Source organism: Haemaphysalis longicornis, unplaced genomic scaffold, assembly GCF_048455015.1.
Source record: "Haemaphysalis longicornis isolate Haplotype H1 unplaced genomic scaffold, Haemaphysalis longicornis Haplotype H1 scaffold_9, whole genome shotgun sequence".
Taxonomy (NCBI): Eukaryota; Metazoa; Arthropoda; class Arachnida; order Ixodida; family Ixodidae; genus Haemaphysalis; species Haemaphysalis longicornis.
The window spans coordinates 125279423-125300287 of record NW_027526460.1 but is presented as its reverse complement, the minus strand read 5'-3'; the positions used below and the strand labels follow the sequence as shown (position 1 = coordinate 125300287).

Below are 20865 nucleotides of genomic sequence, written 5' to 3'. Positions count from 1 at the left end.
ATGAGTTTTGAGTTCAAATGAGTTGCGAGTCAAAGTCGCTCTATACGAGTCATGAGACCATGGTTAGTTCTGAGCCCAAACAAGTTGCGAGTCAAAGCGAGTCCATATGCACTATGACCCCACGGCGAGCTGCCGAGCTGTTGCGAGTGAGGCTGCCTTGCATTGGCTCAGAGGCGGAGTTTGAGTCAGCAAAAACAAGTGCGGCAGCAGTGAGACAAATTGAGTGAGACGGCTAGATGAGCCCCTCAGCAACAAGTCTCACATTTAGTGAGAGGCAATTCCGAAACAAATTTGTGAGCGAGCTTGAGCGAGCTGCTTCAGCTCGGCCGAGGTACATTTCAGAGTAACAACACTTGTGGCCACTTTTATGTTACCACAGTGGAACCCCGATAATACGATTTTCAAGGGACCGTGCAAAAGTGTCATATGAAAGGCCGGCCTAGTAGACGGTCTCTTATGACAGCTGGGATAAGAAGCTATTTAAATTAGTATATCTAGCGCGTTCTCAGATAATTTGTGACCCCCTAACTGAAATCCCTCCCGCAGCATCAGTGCTAACCCTCCAGCCTTGTGCGTCAAGCAATACCAGAGGGTAAAAGGCAATAGTGTGGCCAAGGCTGCAGGCAAGTTATACACAGGAGGGCAAGCAAGTGAGGAAAGCAGGAAGTCAGTTATCGCTGCGGGGTATTGAGTGTGTTTGCACGTTTGTTGGCTCGATGAGAGCTTCGAAATGGCGGTTCGCCGGCTACCCGAACTTTGACTTTTCGCCGTTGGTGCCTTGGCTCAAAGGCTCCCACCCGACAGTATTCACCTGTTTGGTCGAGTCTATTCACCAGGTGGTCAGACCCGCCGTGGACTGTTTACCTTTGCACATCACGCAGTGCCAAGCGGGGGTTAAGAAATAGATGGTATTCACTCAAAAGTTTAGCTACCAATGTTTCGCTTGGCAACACTGGAAATGGCCACAGACATGGCGTGGCTTGTGCCACTTCCCCGTACGCCACAGAAAAAAAAAAACACCGGCGTGCGTCGTCTGCTCCAATTCATCCCGATTCTCAACACTGGTGTCAACAGGGATGTTATTAATCACACTCTCATTGGGGTTGAGGCGTTACTTTGCGTTTGGTGGGGTAGAGTTTGGAACGTCCAGCACACACCATGTGCTTAGCATGGACAAGTACCGCCATCCCACGGAGCCTGATGCAACCAGTCGTGGCGCACTCACATGGAAGCCTGCATGCGTGCCTCGCCAGTGATGAGGCAGCAGAGCGGTGTCAAAAGCAGAAAAAATGCCGATTTATTCCCCCGAGCACGCGTCGTATGAAGCGGACCGCATGCACCCGAGCATTGTATAGTCAGGTTTTTTAATGCCCCGTTTCCATAGGGAAAGTTTGCCAGGAGCATGGTCATCCATTGCAAGAAGCAGGCCGCTGTAAAACCGGGGGATGTATAATTGGGGTTCTACTCTACAAGAGAATAACAAAGAAGAACCTGGGGGATCAACACACGCGCACGGTGAAGCGAGCAATATGCACCTGCAGAACCACTTCCTGTTTGATAGCTTCTTTGTTGGTGCACAAGTGGCACTGGGAAGCTAGCACCATCCGCCAGCTCTGGCAAAAAAAAGTGCTGAACGCAACAAAGCTGTAGCAGCGTCGTCGCTTCAAGTGTCGCTCATTTAGCAGCTCTCGTCCTCACAAAGTGCTTGGGGAAAACGAAAAATGTCGAACTAGCACGAGCAACTGAGCACTTATACCCCTGTCACATGGGCACTTTCAATTGCGATTGAAGTGAATCGCGATCAAGTTTTCGAGCGCGCTCGACGCGCTGCTGCTGCTACACGGCCCGTTTCAATCGCGATCAAAAAGTCGCACCGGTTGCACTCGTGTACGCTGGATGGCGCTAACATTGTACTTGCGGCCGGCGTCTGGTAACTTCTCGCGGCCGTAGGTATACGTAACTATGTAAATGTTACCTCACGTTTATTTAGGTCAAGTTATACGACACAGTTTGTGGCATTAGTTGAAGCTTTCACCTTCTGTGTCATTACTGAGCGGGGACGAGAGTATCGCCGCTTTCGTTCAATCGCGCTTGGAAGCCTTGATTGCGCTTGAGAAACCAGGATTGAGTTCGAGCAGGATTGAGCTCGATTGCGATTGAAACTGCTGTGTAGCATGCGCCCGATCCGGATTGAGCTCGATCCGGATCGACTCAATCGCGATTGAAAGTGCCCGTGTGACAGGGGTATTAAAGGGCGGGAGGGAGCACATACCTGGCCTCCTGCTCGCGCAACAGCTCGTCGGGGGTGAGGTTGAAGAAGGAGTCCGGGAGGACAATCTGCTGGGCCGCTTCGTGGGGATGCAGCACCTTTGCCGAGCGGTCCAGCACAGGCACCACGGGCTTGGCACAGCACAGGGCGTCCGACAGCAGCCGCAGCTGCTCCGTGTCGCCCTCCGCCGGAAACTCCAGCCACTCCTCCGCGGGGCAGTCCTCCGCGTGCCGGCGCCCAAACCCGGCCGCCTGGAAACGCGGCCCGCTCCAACTGAAGCAATTCTCTGTCTGCACTGCAATCACCGTCACCTGCTGCATTTGCACGATTCTAACCCTTTTTTTGCTAAAAGTAGTACAGTTAAACCTCGATATAACGAAGTCGTACTTGGGGCCGCAAATTTCGTTAAATCGAAAATTTCGTAAAATTGAGGTTTCGATTTTACAGTTCATTTAAGCGGTTATTGAGGTTTCAAAACCCTGCCAATCGCCAGGAAACAACTTCTATGTAGTTACCTCTCCACTTAAAGCGAAATTTGTACTAAAACTGGCCGCGAAAATTGTGTGAATTAAGAGTTTCAACACTTAGGCAATGGAATTCGGATAGCCGACGGTAGTTCATGTGTCGTCGTAAAACCGGTGCTTTTTCCGCAATGCCTCATTAAATATGACAGCAGACTAGGTTTCCACCTTTTCTTTTTTTCATTTCGGTCACTACTAAACGCCGCTGTTAGTCAATTGAACCCGCGTCCATGCCCTGTGAACTTCACCCCGGCGAGATGCTCGTTCGAAGTTACGCCTCTTTTCGTCCATTCAGTGGTAGGCTTAGGCGTGGCGTTGAAGGGTGCGGCGGGCCAACAGCGGAAGGGTGCTATGAAACTTTCGAGACTTTTTTCATGTACAAAGGCTCTGCAGTATGGGCGCGTGATGCAACCACGACCCTCGAGATAAAGCCATGATTGTGCGTTGAGCGGAGTACACGCGGACCGCTTCACTGTGTGGAGCAGTGCTTACGTGCTCCGGAAAGCGGAAAGCTTACATTAAACATCTTCCGGCCAAATTCGATTAAGCAATTACTTTTGTGCCCACCAAGCCCTTACGAAACCGATTTTTTCGCACCGCAGCTGTCTAATGAACGCTGGTGAAACGAAGATGACCACGTTCAAAGAGAGCAATTTATTGCCACCAGCACTCGATGTTCAAGCCGTAGTGAAGAAGTCCGTAAGCAGTGCTTGGCGTTTCTTGACCAGGGCGGGCTTTACGTAACGCTCGTATGCTGACAGCGCTAACAAGGCTTGCTCTTAAACATTCGCGTGCGCCTGCGTGCCTCCGCAGAACGTCGATGGCATCCATCACACTTCGGTGGCTGTCGGTTTCACCTAACTTTCTCAGGATCTTGTTCGGAACACTTTTCTTTCCCTTGGAGTGCTCATGCTGCTTACAAAACTTACCTAACGATGCACGAACAAAATATTAATGTGGTTATCAGTGAGCACAACCTAGAGCAACAGCACCGTGAGCTGCCGTGAGCAAGCAATGATGCGTAGTAAAAAAGCTTCAAGTAGGCTTCGGCAACCTAAGCATAGAGGGCGCTGGCGTAGGCAACGATGGAGACGTTAAAATGGTGGCCGCACTATTGAACCGTCCATGACCACTAGCGGTTTGTGCAGCTTCGGTCTTCACTTTTAATTGTTGTTAACTGTAGATTTCACCGCTTTTCTTTCTTTTTATCCTTTCAAGAGTCAATTCGAGTACTGAATTTTTTCAATGTAGGGTCTGAGAGGCAAAATAAAACGTGCCTCGACCGGAATTTCGTTCTTCCTTTCTTGCCGTGACATTGTTAAATCGGAAGCATCGCACAAAATTACTTCGTAAAATTGAGACAAAAATACATGCATTTAGCAAAATTTTGATAGAAAACTTAAAAAATTCGTTATATTGCGAATTTCGTTAAAACGAGGTTCGTTATATCGAGGTTCAACTGTAGCCTCCAAATTCGTGTGTGCGTTACACTCGGGCTCAAGATCGAAACAAGCTTCAAATCGGCTAGCAGCATCCTCATGGACACGAACTGCTCCCAAAATGCAACTCAATCCAATCCAAAACAATGCGTCAACATCACACGAGTAAGTTTTGGCACGCCCATTTGTCAATGGGCGTACAAATTAGTCAGCTGTTGCACATTTTTCTGCTGCTGCAGTTAGCGTATCAAGCCTAAAAGTATGATGGCCAAGCCAGTTAAAATTGCGAACAGTTTCGATGTTCCTCACTTCAGTTCTATTTCCAGCAGGAGCTCGATATACAAGTTTACGAATCAAGAGTGATTTTTGCTGCCACATTTGTATGCATAAAATAAAATGTCTTGCGCCAGTTATGAGGTGTCATGTCTTTTACATCTGCGCGGTAGAATCGGCGGCAAATTATTTTTTTCAAATTTTTCTGCATAAAATTATCTGCCCGTCACAATCGATTAAGCAATTACTTTTGTGCCCACCAAGCCCTTACGAAACCGATTTTTTCGCACCGCAGCTGTCTAATGAATGCTGGTGAAACGAAGATGACCACGTTCAAAGAGAGCAATTTGCGCTATAATCATGCGACAATGCGCTATAATCATGCAAATACGGTTTTCCAACCACTCCAAGTTCTGCCATCTGAATTGATTCTTTTTTTGGGAAAAAGAATCAATGTTCCTGTTTCATCCCTCTGTCAAGTTGTCTCTTCTGCTATTATTAATATCTGTTCAGGCCACGGCCAACACGATGGATGCAAAGAGTGCTCGAGGGCAAGTCGAGCACCACCACATAATGCGAGTGCAAGTAATAATACGTCTGTTGACGCCACGTTGAAATGCGGCAGACGATGCACACTGGCGTTCTTTTTCTGCGAGATGTGGGCGCAAAGCGCATGCTCATGCACAGTGGCCACAGACATGGCCGTTTTCAGTGTTGCCAAGCGAAGAAATCACCCGCTACGCTTTTCCCTATAGGACCGGAGACAATCTAGATTTTCAGCATGACATTCAACACAATCGCTGCAACCACACCGCTAATAGCCCGCTAATAGCTCACCCCTAATAGACAATGCAGCAATTTAAAAATGATTTTAAGTATTATGTCTGCTGCACATCACAACCAACAACAACAACAAAATCATCCGACCCGTCAAATGCACAGCCACGAACAAACGATACGCACACGCACGAAAATATGAACCACAGTTCTCACCAAATAGGTATATGCATGGTTTAGTTGCATTCAGGAAGTTCCCTTGCTGGACCTAATTATAACAAGTGAGCCAGGTGATAGAATTTCACTCAAGTGGGAGAAAAACGAGTCACGCCTTCGTCCCCCCCTCCCCTCCCTACCAGTTCCCACCTGTAGGAACTCGAGGGCCCCCTCGAGGGGGAGCACCCTCTCCTGGAAGATGCGGTTGTTGAGGCGGATGCGGCGGTACTTCTCCTCGCCCGGGTGGTCCACTATGTTGTTCAGGTACCGGCACAGGGTCTCCACACCAGCCTCCACCTGGGCCAGAGGAAAGCACGGACAGTCATACCAATGCCACCCGTGCACGAAAAATGACATTAACTGGCCCTAAGATACCGAATGACATTATTTGGGTGGGCCGTGCTACACGCGAAAACATTAAATGTGTTGGGCGTGATGGTGATAATGAAAAAAAAAAAAATGCACTCGTATTTTCGAAGTATTTAACGTACAGAAAAACGTCTTAGAAGGGTTAAGAATGTTTCTTGTGAAACGAAATGTTACGAAAAATAGCGTTTTCTAAAAAATGGTGTGAGCCGTTTCTAAAAGTGCCTTCAGCAGCTGCTGTCGCCTGCCAGCAGTAGCCAAGTCCGAAAAATTCAGAACGATGAGTAACACAGTGTTCTGCCTTTTGCCGCAGTTTCAGTCAACTTCGTCTTCTTTAGAACTTCGCCACCAAGAGTGCACAAAAAATCGTCTTATTAGTTCAGCTACGTTTCCAAGCCAACAATCTGCTGCTGAGAGTTTCGTTTGTTTCATCTGGTGCTCATCGCGTTTGAGAGTAGGCAGATTTAAGGCTTTTGTGATGGTGAATGAGCTGTTCGGAACTCCTTAGACCAAAAATGACATTAGAGCAAATTGCATTAGCTTTTACATGTAGCAGCAAGGTAGCAGCGAGTTAATGGAATTAAAACTTCAGGCATTAAGCACTTAATGTCATCTTTCATGTACGTGTGAAACGGGTATTAAACACCACAGAAGTCAGCCATACCACTACAGGTGCACAACTGCGCTGCAGTACACTTTTGCCTTGGCTCATATCCCACTGCTTTAGCAATGGCACATGCCATGCCATCGAAACTGGGCCAACGACCGAGAAGCCAGTCATTTCTCACGTTGGGACTGGCCCCAAAGAGGGCCCAAGAAATGCAATTTTGTGAGTGTGCTAATGACACCATACACTAGTGGGAAGAACTAGTGCCACTTGAGCTTGCACGATGCATCTTGAATGTGCACAAGCCCATCTGGCAGGCTACCAAAAGGAAAGCAAATCAGGGCTGCAGGGAGGAATTACATACAAGTAGACCGGAATGGCAAAATCAGCACTTAAATTGTAAGCGACCATCTCAAGCGCTCCTTTTTCTAACTCCCGCCTTTTGTAGCAAATTTACTCTTCTGTCAAGTGATTACGAATCTACCCAAGTCTGTTGTCCCCAGGGTGGAAGTGATGCACAAGCTCCCCTTCACCTCTTAGTGCAAGCATGTCAAGTGGTTCTGAAGTTGATTGATTGATTGTAGGGATTAACGCGCCGACGCAACGCAGGCGATGAGGCGCGCCGTAGTGGAGGGCTCCGGATTAATTTTGACCACCTGGGGATCTTTAACGTGCGCCGAAATCTCGTACACACGGGTGTTTTTGCTTTTTGCCTCCATCAGAAAAGCCGCCGCCGCGGCCAGGAATCGAACCCGCGACCTCGTGCTCAGCATCGCAAAAGTGGTTCTGAAGTGCTCAGATCAACTCGAAATGCTCCGAAACATCCACAGCCCTAGCAAGAAGACACCCATGGCACCACATCTCTATCAGAGAGGCTGTTAAGTAGAAGAGGGTAGAGCCAATTAAGCCTGCCCTGTTGGAGGCCTGATCAGTTTGTCATGTTTCCTTTTTATTCTGACCAAGCTTCTACCCGTCCCTCGAGAGGCAGGCTTTTTCAGTATGATAAAAGCACATCCACGTATACTGTTAAGATTGTGAAATCCCCTAAGCTTTAGATTCAATACTCGCATTCTTTTTTTCTGTTAAAGAACAAGGTAGCACATCCCTGGAGAGGTAACGGCACTCTAGTGGGGCGGCAATAGGGTGAACACCCCCCACCGTATCTGGGGGTAAACGTGACTCAGCGCAGAGCTCCCTCAATCGTACCCTGTCCCGAGGCCCGTTGCAGGTGTGGATGAGCAGGCAGGAGGTGAGGGCGGGCTCCTCGGCCATCTGCTCGTACAGGAACTGGCGGATGCGAGTGCGCAGCTCCTCGTGGGGCAGCCGCAGCTCGGGCCCCAGCAGGGAGCAGCCAAAGAGCACCGCGTTGTCCCCCGCCTGGGGCCCCGCCTCCCGCACCATGGGCGCCTGCACAGCAGAGGAGGAGGGGGAGGGGAGATGACGCTCTCAACACACTTCCCTTGTGCTCCCCTCTGCTGCCTCACCAGCCTCCTTGCAAATAATTGCACACTCAAGCCCGGTTATATCAAACTCGGAAAAAGATACCTATCGGTTCGATATACAGTAGAATCTCGATGATACGAATCTCGCGGGACCGCGAAAAATATTCGTATCATCCGAAATTCGTATGAACCAACACAGACCAAAAAATTGAGCGCTGAAAAAAGTTTTCGTTTATTTCTTTTCTTACTTTCGCGTGAACAAATCCGTGATTTTTTCTGCTTTTTTTAAACCCCCACGTCACAAAGCAGTTCTGGCACGCGTAACGCTTCGCCTATAGCTTCGCGCTTGTCTCCCCACTCCCGGTGTCCAAGTTCGCTACACGCCGCAACAGTCAAGAGTGAACTGCATGGTGCGTTTTTGCACGCGATTCGCACGCCTCGGCTTTGCGCGCGCTGTATTTTCACGGCCACATTGACGATTTCGCGCCCGCGGTATCTCCTACCTCGGTCAGAAAAAGACGCTGACGACTTGCGAAACGCTCGAGACAGCCCGCTGGCTCCGCCCGAGATGTTTAGGCTTAGCACTCCGGCAGATATTTTATGGGCGCTTTCACTAGCGGCGCGGATGGTGTTTTATAATACCGTTTTCGCCAACGTTATCAGCTCCTTTACTGCACAAGAAACTTCGTGTCTGCCTTGAGCGGCATTTTAAAGAGCGGCTAGAAGCAGTCGCTCAAGCGGCCGTGCCACTTCGCGGCCGAAGCCGCCGCCATGTTGCCGCCGCCGGCCGCGGCGCGCGCAGCGTGCGAGAGGTTTCGCGGCGCGCATGGGGCGTGCGGGGCGCGTTTTCGCGAGCAGAAAACAACAGCCGGGCCATTTCTGGAGAAAAAAGAATGACAAATGGGGAGAGTGAGCCGTCACTTGCTTGTTCGGCAGTCGGTTGCCTCGCCAGCTCGTTCGTATCATCCGCCGGGCCGCGCAGGTCCTTTCGTAACAGCCGAAATTTTTCCCATTGCAAACAATGCAATTTTGCCGGGACTTTTCAGAAATTCGTATCATCCCGAAATTCGTATCACCCAGAATCGTATCATCGAGATTCTACTGTAGTAGATACAGTAAAAGCTCGTTAACTCGAACTCGAAGGGGACCATAAAACTGTTCGAATTAAGCGGAGTTCGAATTATCGGGCGGGCCCTAGGATGAATGGACATCGCGCCACACTGCGCGGGAAGAAACACAAAGAAGCCACTTCTGAGCTCGTTATCGCGAATTAGGCACTACTACACGCTTGTTTCGCACGCCACATGATCGCAGGCCTAGATCAGCTACCACAGCACAAAGAAAACCCACAACAGCATGTGCCGGAGCACTGGCGCTGGCGGAGCGGCGCCTGCTGCAGAAGCAAAATAAAGTGTTGGAGCAGCATAGCGCACGCTGTTTTTTTTTGTTTGTTTGTTTCGTAGTTTTGCATCTCAAATTTGATTTGGTTTGGATTTGCAACACACTGCACTCACTCTGGGCCGACTTCTTCGAGGAGCACAGTTCGATCCCAGCTGCACAGGGGATCCCAGTTCGCATTATCGGGAGTTTTCCCCCATTGATATGTACAGGGCTGTGCCGAGACCAGCGTGTCAGTTCGAATTAACCGTAAGTTCGAATTAACTGGGTCTGAATTAACGAGCTTTTACTGTTATTTGATATAAGCATGCTAAGAAATTGGACGCAACAAAAACACGTAGCATTCATAAAAACACGTTATTGGTGAGACTGCCTTACTTTCGCACTAAATAGCCCTGTATCGTCTACTTGAACAACCTCGCTGCCTGAGACAGTACGCACTTCTCCACATTGTCTAAGTGTCGGATAAGCTGAGGCCCTGACCTTTCACATTTGCAGAGAGGTGCCAGACTAGTGCGAGTGCACCAATCACTTTGAGGGTTGTGGGCAAAGGATTCTCATTGCGCCCCCACTTTCGCTTGCACTCGATACATGATGACAACGTGGTCTTGAAACTCTCCCATGGTCATGACACTATCATCCGCCCTTGCAAACTCGCCGACCATTGACCCAGCAACATGGTCCGCGAATTCCAACAGCTTGCTCCACACTGGCAACACCGGCAGAGGCTTCGATGCACTCATCATGATTTTCATTGATCAGCAGCACGCACAAGATGACAGATTTGACGCAATTTTGGGTGGTTCCTTTAGCAACATCTGTCCAGAACCTACTTCGACAAGGTGTTCGCGGGAATCTCGAGCCTGACGGGGACGTCCGACTTCTCACCAAGTTTGACTCGATTTACGATTGACAGCTTCACGCCGAAAGGCAAATTTGGCCACTTAGTGCTAGCTAGGGCCACTAAATACACCTTTATTTAGTGACAGTAGAGCTATCCACCACAGCTACACTTCCGGAACACCCACCAAACACGAACAACGCAAACACAATGAACGAAAAAAAAAAAAAAGCATGGCGGGCGGGCCGGGATTATTTTCCGCAAGGGGTGTGTCGACGACTCACCCTACACGACGTGATGACGCAGTCACAATACGGAGAGTGAAATGAAGGAGTGGAAAGAGTCGCCCGCTGCCCATGAACGGCCAAGCTAAACCTTAAGGGGTGTGCCAGCGGAATTTCTGCTCCACCCCGCGGGAAAGCCAACTTGGCGGGGCATTTCTGCGGCATTTGGCATTCGATATATCAGTTATCGCTGGTATTTGTGCAATATAAGCGGAGGTTTTGCTATATATTCTCACTGTAAATGCACCGTGTGCAGAAATAGTTCAATATAAAGGATAATTCAATGTAAACGGGTTCGATATAGTCGGGTTAGACTGCAGTCGTACAACGTCATAGGATAACAAGAGGAGGAGGAGCATTCTCCAACAGCTCAAAGGGTCCCAGCTCATTTGTGCACGCAGCAGAACAATGGCAGTATAGGTTAGGCGCAGGAGGAGGAGGAAAGGAGTGGCGGCACCTCACCTCCTTGGCCTTCTGCCTCTGCGGTTGCTCCTCGGCAGCAGCCATCTCCTCTTCCAGCTGCTTCCGGGCCTGGGACTTGATGGCCGCCAGGGACCTGCCCAGAGAAGGGGGAGGGGAGAGAAGAGGGGGAGGGGGAGGAGGTCAGCCCCAAAGTTGCAACACCCCACCCACGTCCCCTCATGCAGCATTACACTGAAAAGAAAGTTACAAGACAGCTGTTCTCAGAGCACAGCCTCGCAGGAATAGAAAAAAGGACTAGCTCATCAACAATCACAGTTATACGCAGTCTTACTTTCTTCATCAATCGCGAAGGAAACAAGGACACGGCACAGATTGTGGGGAGGAACAAGGATGTCATGGATGGAAAACAAGATCCGACTATGTGCACTGCAGCTCGAAGGGAAAATTGGACAGCCGTTGGACGCAGTGCGCTTTTATGAAACAACACTGACCAACTGATACAAGCGGGACGGTCACTTACGTGACGATGTTTGTCGAGTCATAGCTTAAGCTTTAGGAAATGAATAGTATGAACCGTAATAAAAATACGGCAGGTAGAGATGTCCGGCTGGAGGCAAAGTGCGAACACTGGCTCGTCAGTAGTATTGCAGCGCCGTCTATGAAAGGGGGCGATAAACAAGATAATCAAACAGGCACCTGCGAGACGGCAGCAACCCTGGCCACCAGGTATATTTAGTTTTAAAGTACTGCTCCTAATACGTCATTGTGGACATCCCGAAAACAGAGGATATAGCGGAAAAATTGAAATTTTGACTCAATATATTTAATTTCTCCATGAATAAAGCGTCGTCTGCTGCCGAACAAGCAGTTAGGGGACCTATACAACACTAAATCTATCGAATCAAACAAACTTCTATTTTGTCTGCATGGCAAAATCTTGAACACACGGGTGCTTTTGCTTTTCGCCTCCATAAGGAAAGCAACCGCCGCGGCTGGAATGGCATTTGCAGACCCCTCACAATGAACCGTTTACACTGCTCTCTGTAAAATCGACCTGCATGCTAACACAGATGGATGAGTAATTGACGCAGCAGCAGTCCAGAAGGGTGGATGGCATTGCCACTCACCAGTTGGGGTGCGCCTTGGCCTGCTGCTGCTCGAAACGCGACAGGGCGGCCGCTGCAGCGCGCTGTGCCCCCTCCGACGGGGGTTTGCGCTGCTGCTGCTGCTGCGGCCGCTGCTGTGAAGCCGGCCTCTGTGCGGCGGCCACAGCCTCGCCCGTGGTGCTGAGCCGGTGGCCGGGACCGGCCTGGCGGAACTTGACCTCGGCCTTGCGCTTCTTGAAGAACTCCCGGATGGCCGCCATGCTGCTGCTCTTTAGATGCGGGGCGAGTGCTCCTCTGGCAGCTGCAGCACACTCGCCTCCTTCTGGAACTCCTCCAGCTGGCTGCTGCTAGACGCTGCGTCAAGGAGGGAAGAGTCTTTTTTAAAGCGAAAGTTTTCTTAGTGGAATCGATGGCGTTCTGTCAAAAACTTAATGCATTTCCCCATAGACCATTTGGTCGACTGACAACAATCTCTGGACACACTACATGTGTGTGGAACCAGACTTCCACTGTGTCAAAATGGTTACTTCAAAATCGCGAGAAAGGAAACGTTTTAGGTAAGGCCATCTATACATGCAATGAAAGAAGTACAATAGGATACCTTTATCTCATAAACCCTGTATTTGTATACATTTAGATTGATTGTACATGCATTTACTTAGTGCGTAAAACATCGTCGCATAGGTTCGTTTTTTGTTTGCGATTTGGGTATTAAGAGGTTTGACAATCATTTGAATGCACTTTCAGTGAAGGCTGGATGAACCTTTAGCCTTCACGCATCTCTCAACTTTCTCTGGGAAGGGATGGTAAATTTTAGATCATGCTTATGGTGTTTGACGTACTGAAGCTATACCCGGGCTATACGGCGTGTGGAGGGAGGCTCTGGATTAATCTCGACCACCAGGGGATCTGTAACGTGCGCCGAAATCTCGACACCCCAGCACCCTCGCTTTTCACCTCTTAAAAAACCAGCCACTGCAGCCAGGATCAAACGCGCATCCTCGGGCATAGCAGCACAACGCCTTAGCCACCTTGGCGGGTGGGCAGAGTTTCACAAAAGACTGCTAGTCTACGTTCAGGTTGTTTGCCTGCCTGTGCTGAATGTTTGTCGGCCTGACACAACTTCCACTGCATCGACTGGTGTTTACGAGTTTTCGCAAAGAAGCGATGCCACACATCATTAATTTTTCATTTAGTCACGAAACAGCAGCATGCTTATCCAGCTGAAGCAACTTCCACTGCATCGAATTTCCTTTTTAACAGCAAAGCTTTTCAGCAAATCATTATTTTTCGTGTCCGCAGTTGAAAATACCAAGAAAATGCCGAGCATGTCCACTTTGGCAGATTGGCCCAGAATGCCGAGCATGTCCACTAAGGATGATTGGCCAAGATTGGCCAAAACGAACATACCCATCTAGAGAGATTGGCCAAGATTGGCTAGAAAAAAAATCCAGCGTTCATTGTATTCGCAATAACGCTTACTCGGAACGAGAAAGAAGTGTCATGGCGTATGCCCCTCCAAGGTTTGTTTCATTATCACCCCCAAAAAAATGAAGGGAGCTCACACTCATAGCTACAATGTTGGAGTAAAGGTCGTAGTGGCAGTGAAGAATAAGCAAATCAGATGCAATCGTGGACTCAACCCGTCGTTACGGTCGTAAAGGTTTCGTACAGCTTCGTTACCTTCAATTCTTGCGCGTTAGTGTGAGCTCCCTTAATTTTTTGTTTAACATCCCAGTTACTTAGATGTGCCCTGTACCACAACGAGACAAGCACAAAATAAGTGGACAGAAGTGAGGAATTCAAATCTGAGTTCCAGTTGCACCAAAGGGGTTTGTTTCTTCCCGAAAGGTATTTGCTTACTTAAAAACACGCAGAAAGTGCTTTTTCAATAAATGAGACATAGCAGGAGCGAGTGCGCCATTGTACAAAATGTGCAGAATGGTAGCAAACAAATTTGTACAGTTCTTCCCCCAAAGATATCACAGCCTAATGCAGACACTTAACCACCTAGCCTCTTCCAAATATTTACAACTCTAGGGGGGGGGGGGGAAATGAAGATAAAATAAAGTGGCTCAAAAGTAACAACTGTAAGTGGCTGAGATAGCTGCGGAGCATGTCAAGTAAGGTGACGAAGTATGGCAGCCTGGCCAAGTAAAATCTTGCGTCGTAAAACGAAACATGCATCGCTGCGCCAACATGTCAGGCGCAACAACTGCCACCTGCAGTGCCCTGCTGACAGCTGCGCTTTAAAATGGGCACTCTGCATTGAGAGTGAATCATGTCACCTCAAGCAAAAGTTATGTCACAGCAAGGACAGCGAGCGCCTGTGTTTGGTTCCTCCATTTCAGAACGATCGAATAAGGACAACACGAATCCAAAGTGCAGGGATCCTAGCACGTGCACCTACTCTAGCCTTTTGTTTCGATTACTGAAACAATGAAAAAAGAAAGAAAAGAGACAATGACGTTGGCCCAGATAAATTCAGTGACTATGAAGAGAAGTACAGCAAGAGAAAAGAAAAGTGTGCATCTATTCCGGATCAAACAATAGTAAAGTGAAACTGTTACGGCTTCACTTGCAGTACGTCAGCCACAATTTAATTTTTGTGATCATCCTTGGAATTTTTTTTTTTTCATTTACCTTTTCTGGAAAATTCTGCAATTTCCACTTTAGCATGCTTTCCATCCTAATCTGCATGTTTTAAAACTTGCAAAGCCATGCAGAACCACAAGACAATTGAATTCCGTACACACAAGCCTGCGTTTTTAGCTGCCTCGAGATATACGCAAGCTTTTATTTTTATGCACTCTTTGCCACCTGTTAGAGCCTGTAACCATTTTTGTGCGATTCCTGGGCTTGCTGCCACCTTGCTTATAAATGGGGAAAGCAACTCTGGCTTAGCACCGCAAAACTACACATAGGTTACAACGGCCACTGCAATAGACCACTTTGACAAAAACAATAGCCAAGCAAGTGGTTTAAGTGCTGGTCCCATCGCAAATGGTGCACGTATTCATTTGAATTTGAGGCAAACGAAATCTCGAGCAAGCCTCAAATGCAAGTTATTCACACAATCACCGGATTGCTCAAATAAAGTCGCACTCAACCCCTATGCAGCCACGAGAGTCCATAGAAGACTTGATGCAGCTTTAGCATGAAGCTCAAGCTGCAAGGCTTCATGTTAGCTGCATTAAAAGGCGAATTCGTGCCAACATTAGATATCCAGTGAAATTGCTCATGCTCCAAGCTAGCACTGTTGCCTCATGGAAATGAATAACTACGTACTACTGGGAAAAAAAGAAAGAAAAAAACTACCCAAGAGAGCTTTAATCAATTTATCAGCTCATCCATCCAGATGCCATGGGGACAAACAACATTGGTTGTCCACCACAATACTGATATGCAAGAGGGCAGTCAGGGCCATTGATTTGATCACCACACATCAGAACCAAGAATGCAGACTTGATGAGACCACGTTTGAGGCTTCAAATGAAAGACAGACAGCATTGAACAACCAGCGCAAACCTGACAGCGACACAAAGAGGGTAGACAGTAAGCAGAGGACAAATGTTGGAACCAAGGATTCACCACTGAAAAACATCACTGCCCTTTCATGTCTCTGCTCTGCAGTTTCAAAATCCTGCACACACGATGTTTTAATGAGCACGTGTCAAGCTCAAATGCACTTGCGTGATAGTTCCATTGGCAAGGTGAAGGGGCCTAATATTGGAATAGCATAGCACAATGTCAAAATTTTGACACGATATTAAGGTTAGGTAAAATTAGGTCAAGCATATTAGTAGAAATTAAGATTACAAGAAATGGGTGTGGGCAGGGCATTTAATGTGAAGGCAAGATAACCATTGGTCATTAAGGGCAACAAAGTGGATCCCTAGAGAAGGCAAGCGTGGCAGGGGGTGGCAGAAAGTTAGATGGGCAGATGAGATCAAGAAGTTTGCAGGGATAAATTGGTCGCAGTTGGCACAGGACTGAGGTAATTGGAGAATAATGGGAGAGGCCTTTGCCCTGCAGTGGGCGTAGATAGGCTGGTGGTGATGATGATGATGAAAATCTGTGCACAGGCTGACAGCCAGATACAAGACAAGAAACAAACAATCCGGCTTTCTAAGATCGTGTTTTGTGAAACACAAGACTATTTCGTCTTCTGTTGTACAGGTGCTATGTACCTTGTCCTGCTTTTCTATAGTATTTCTCAGTGGGACTGGCGTAACACTTCTTGGAGAGGCAAACCTTACCGATAACTTCCAGCACACTGCCATGGATGCATGCATGTCTGCCAAGCTTCTGTTGCTTTGCACAGAACTAAAAAATTTCTACATACAGAAAGAACCAGGCTGTCCACTTTGCACAAACTACAGCGCAATCCAAGTTCATGTGTCTGAGACTCACATTAATTATATCGGTGCACACAGCTACCATGAACTTTATATCATTAATCTTGAGAGTACCGTGTACATGCGTGATGGACGTGATCGTGTAATAGTAGCCGCAACCCCCCTACCTCAAAGACAAATTTTTAAAAACCGTTTATAAATTACACACGTATAAGCCGCAACAATGATTTCAAGGTTGGCTGCACCATATATTGCGAGCTTCAGGATTTGTGAAACTTCGAAACTTTTTTTTTTTTTTTATGCAGTTACTGCTGGCAAATGATGTGGAAGAATTACGTGTAACGCAATCCTCCCCACTGAGCATAGCCAATAATAGCCTGTACCATTGCTGGCCGTTCACATTTATCTCATTGCGGTGTGCGATAAGATGCACTCCGATGCGTGCAATCTCGGCCTAGGGATGTATCAATCCTCTCTGCGTACACGCTCACCACTATCATCACATCTGGATGGAGAAATACGCGAGCTACACCACTCCCGTTCTAATGAAAGCGGCTGGCTTTGCAGAAGATGTAAAATGAGAAGCTGAATAAAAATGTTTGCAAGCGCGTGAAAGTAAGACCTTTTTTTCTCCGTTATGCCACCAACACGTGCAAGTCTTATGGTTTAATAATAAAAAAAAAAACAAGTAGTACCACCACAAATGTTCCCAAGTCTTTAGAGTCCTTTTTACAGTACGATCACCACACGACAGATTTTCGCCCACATATCTTGAAACAGCTGTGGCCATTACATGCTTAGTATGTCTTGTATGTTTTGGTGCGTCTGTTGCTGCCCACACCAAGGCAATACTGTTTCTCTGCTGTGAATGGTTGAGGCCCTTGTACTGCTAAAGCACACACATACGTAAACACATACAGGCATGAGCGGCTGAATTTATCTACTACACAGATGTCCTGTGAGATGCACTGCCCAGCAACAGGAGAAGTGGTCAATGTGCTACCACCAGATCCTTCTGAAGATAACTACAGACAGTTCGGCTCACAGATAAAAACCGCAGAACAACCTGAATGCCCAACAACAAACAGTTGAAACTACAGGCAGCTTGGCTCACACAAATGCAAACTGCAGCCGTGTGTACGTTCAGGTCAAATGAATAACTTTGCACGCTTGTACTGCCCGGCAGAGTATTTTCTTTTTCTTTCCTCACACTACATCAAAGATGAAGCGCCACACGCTGGACTCCCTGAAAGCATTTGCCATACCCTTCGGCTGGCAACGAGACCTCCATGCTTTGTCACCAAATTTTGTCGCACGGCAAGATGGGCCAGACACAGCTCAAGGTGTCCTGGAATAAGGAAACGACCCTGAAGACTCCATTTTATTTTTTTTCCTCAATAAAGTTTATTGTCTCTCTCCTCTCTCTTCCTATTGCAATTAGATTTTACACACTAAAGCCACTCCTGTTTTATGAGGCATGCAATGGGTCTATGAACTAAATGTAGGAATGTTTCACTCACACAAAAATCTCATGCAGACAGGCCTGTGCGTGTTCCTTTTCTATTTTTTTTTTTGCCTGAATTACAAATTGGACGTGCGACCTCGTGCTCAGTAGTGCCTTCACCAGTGAGCCGATGCAGTATACACATTGTTCATCCTTGCACACTAAAGCCTAGGTAACCTTTGACAAGCAGTCTCAGCATAGAAATATGTGGGTAAGACAATTCAGCAGTAATCTAGCACCACAGGAACCCCCGCGAGAACTATTACTGTCAATGTGTGCATTAAGCAGGGTGACAAGATGTTTAAAAAATATTTTAGATCATGGCAATTTCCAAGCCAGTGGATGTCGAACACCTCTTCAATGCGCCACTCTCTACCTCGTTCCACAACGAAAGATGCCTTGTCCTCAATGACTCCTCCTCCTCCTCCCTCTCACCTCCTTGAATGTCACCTACCCGACACAGGGGCTAAGGAAGTTTGCTACTGAGCCCGAGGAGGTGTCCATGCTACTGAGCCCAGGAGGTGGCCATTACATACTAAGCATGTAATGGCCACAGCTGTTCTTTCAAGATATGTGGGGTTCAGTCCCAGTCCAAGTGGCTGCTTTTGAGATGGAAAGTTAAAGTTCCCCAGGTGGTCAAAATTAATCCAGATCCCTCCACTACGGCGCGCCTCATGGCCCAGGCGTACTTAGGCACATTAAACCCTCAACATTTAATTTTTTCTAAATGTCACCTCTGAAGGAAGACTTAACTCGCATAGCTGTGTGCATTTGCACAAGGCCGAAACTTCCGAGCTCGCTCTGTAGCGCGAGCATGGAAGACAAAACACGAGACGAGTGAACAGGGAAACAGCCGGTAAAGGCCAACTGAGCTGACATTTGGGGGAAGTCAGAACACATGCATTGCTGCAACAGAGTGAAAGGCAACAATGCTTAGTCGCGCCTTTATACTCTTTAAGAAATGCATTAATATGAAATCCCCCAAATGGCCTTTTTACTAAACTATTGCAAGCAGTTTGCAATCGAAACTATCTTTGCGGGCTCCAGGTTCGTGCATGAAAGCTAACTATAATGTCACATGCACTACTGGTCAGAAGCTTGCAGGGAGCCCCACAGAGAGGCATACTGATTTTTTTTTTTTCTTAAATCTTCTTAAAGGAGCATTAAACAGCATGAATGGCTTACTGCTAATGCCCACGTTAAGACGTTTATATCGAGCAAGTAGTAGTTCAGATTCAATTTTGGGGTTTACATGCCATAGGGGAGGTCTATTGTATAATTTTGACCACCTGGGCATCTCCAACATGCGCCAAAATCTTGACAGATGGGCGTTTGTGTTCTCCATCAGAAAAACAACAGCTGGGCACTGAATCTGCGACCTTGCCCTCAGTAGCGAAACGCCTAAGCCACTGCAAAGCGCAGCAGATGTGAACACTGCTGCTTTTCTTTCCAAAGGCTCACGAGCCATCAAAAAGCCACATTACACTTGTAAGTGGCCTAAAAGGTTGCTTCAAGCAATGCGTATTACCGCAGTGACAGCACATAACTGAACACCCTTTTTTAACAGGATCATGCAACTTGCTGCCAGCAGCATGTCAGGGAATGATGTCATTAGCGCCTTTAGTGAGGCTTGGCATCAGTCAAGCTTTTGACTTGGTAGAATACCGATTGCAAAGAGAGACTATCTGGCGCCAGAGTACTTGTATGCTCTATTAGGAGGGTTGATTGCATGGATTGAATTTCGACCCGGAACGGACTCGCTTCACGTGTGAAATCAGAGCCGTTGTAACAAGACCTACGGCTGAGAAGAAAGTTGGCGGCCTGTAGAGAGCAATAAGCATGGCTCTAAGAACAACGTCTGACGCAAGAAGCTCGGTTTCAGCATGCTAGCTTGCTCGTTAAATAGCCACGTAGTACAATACTACGCGCCTGAAATCGGTCACGCCATTCAAAGGGGTAACCTGTGGTCCGATGACGCAGCACTTAATCGCATAGGAACAGTACACTGACCTTCACATAAACGGATAGGATGACACCGAAGCCCCACAGAAAGGATCGAGTCGCTTAACGTCGGCGACGTAACAGCGACCGAAACCCTCGGCAGCCGTGCTCGGGCTGCGTCTCTCGTCACGCCGAAGCAAAATACACCACCAAACTTGTAGGGCCGGAAATCGCCTACACGAGCTCTCCCGCAAAACGTGCCTCCGGGTCACGGATAATGATCCGCCGCCAAATGCCCCGCAAGTCAGGCGCGTCGATAAAGGCGTGAGCGCACGCGTTAGCCCCCGGTATGAAAACACAAACTCGACCCCGCCCACCACCACCACCGAAAATGCGACGCGCCGCGCGGTTTCGGGAGGGTCTTTTGCAAGAGCAAAACGCGGCCCTGAGTTCTGCTAGACCGTCACCTGTGCGTCCTGGCGACGAGCCAGCACAACAAGCGAGCGACAATGCTGTTTGCCCGACGCCACGGCACACAAAAGGCACGCTCGATCGCGTATGTGTGCGGCACAAGCGACATGGGGTGCCGCCGCGTCCGCGAACAATCGCGGACCGGCGCCGTAAAATACCACGGGAGCCGCCGTGCCGCGACTCACCGACGTTCAGAAACTGGTCGGCGATTCGTTGTCCGTGCCTGTGCCACACGTAGAAGATGAAGACGACGTTGACGGACAGCACGACGAGCAGGGTCTTCGCAACGGTCCTCTCGAACTCGTCGCTGCCCAAAATCCACGTCTCGAGCTGCTCGTAGACCTCGAGGAGCGGTCCGGTGAATAGGTCGGCTAGCTGCTGCCAGAAAGGTGGCGATTCGCTCGCTTCTGCTTTCTGGTTACCGGAGAACCAAAACATTTACGGGGTTTTGGAGGCAGCGTGACGGACACCGTACGCACGAGGAAACGCACATGAGCGCACCCCGCTTCACCCCTGCGGCGATTAGCGTTCAGGAAACTAGCTGCCAGCTGCTCCATGGGAACCCCATTGCAGCAATGTATGGGGCGCGCACCAATCTCATAATTGCGCGTAAAGTTACCCCGCCGCAC

The 20865-nt window shown here is 48.3% G+C and overlaps 1 protein-coding gene across 2 annotated transcripts in view; it reads right to left on the bottom strand.

Moving 5' to 3' along the window:
* The window catches only part of Gint3 (GDI interacting protein 3), a 28755-nt gene extending 8193 nt beyond the window's left edge, over positions 1 to 20562 (bottom strand). The window contains exons 1-6 of one of the 2 annotated variants that reach the window (XM_077683572.1): positions 20422 to 20562; positions 11984 to 12316; positions 10896 to 10989; positions 7675 to 7875; positions 5646 to 5792; positions 2273 to 2520 (exon numbers count right to left, since the gene is read on the bottom strand). In XM_077683572.1, coding sequence (XP_077539698.1) covers positions 2273 to 2520; positions 5646 to 5792; positions 7675 to 7875; positions 10896 to 10989; positions 11984 to 12222 — 929 coding nt within the window. In that variant the 5' untranslated portion in view covers positions 12223 to 12316; positions 20422 to 20562. Of the gene's footprint in view, positions 1 to 2272; positions 2521 to 5645; positions 5793 to 7674; positions 7876 to 10895; positions 10990 to 11983; positions 12317 to 19834; positions 19985 to 20421 lie in introns of those variants that run through there. The other variant, XM_077683573.1, reaches the window with a different exon arrangement.
* Positions 20563 to 20865: the final 303 nt, after the last annotated feature.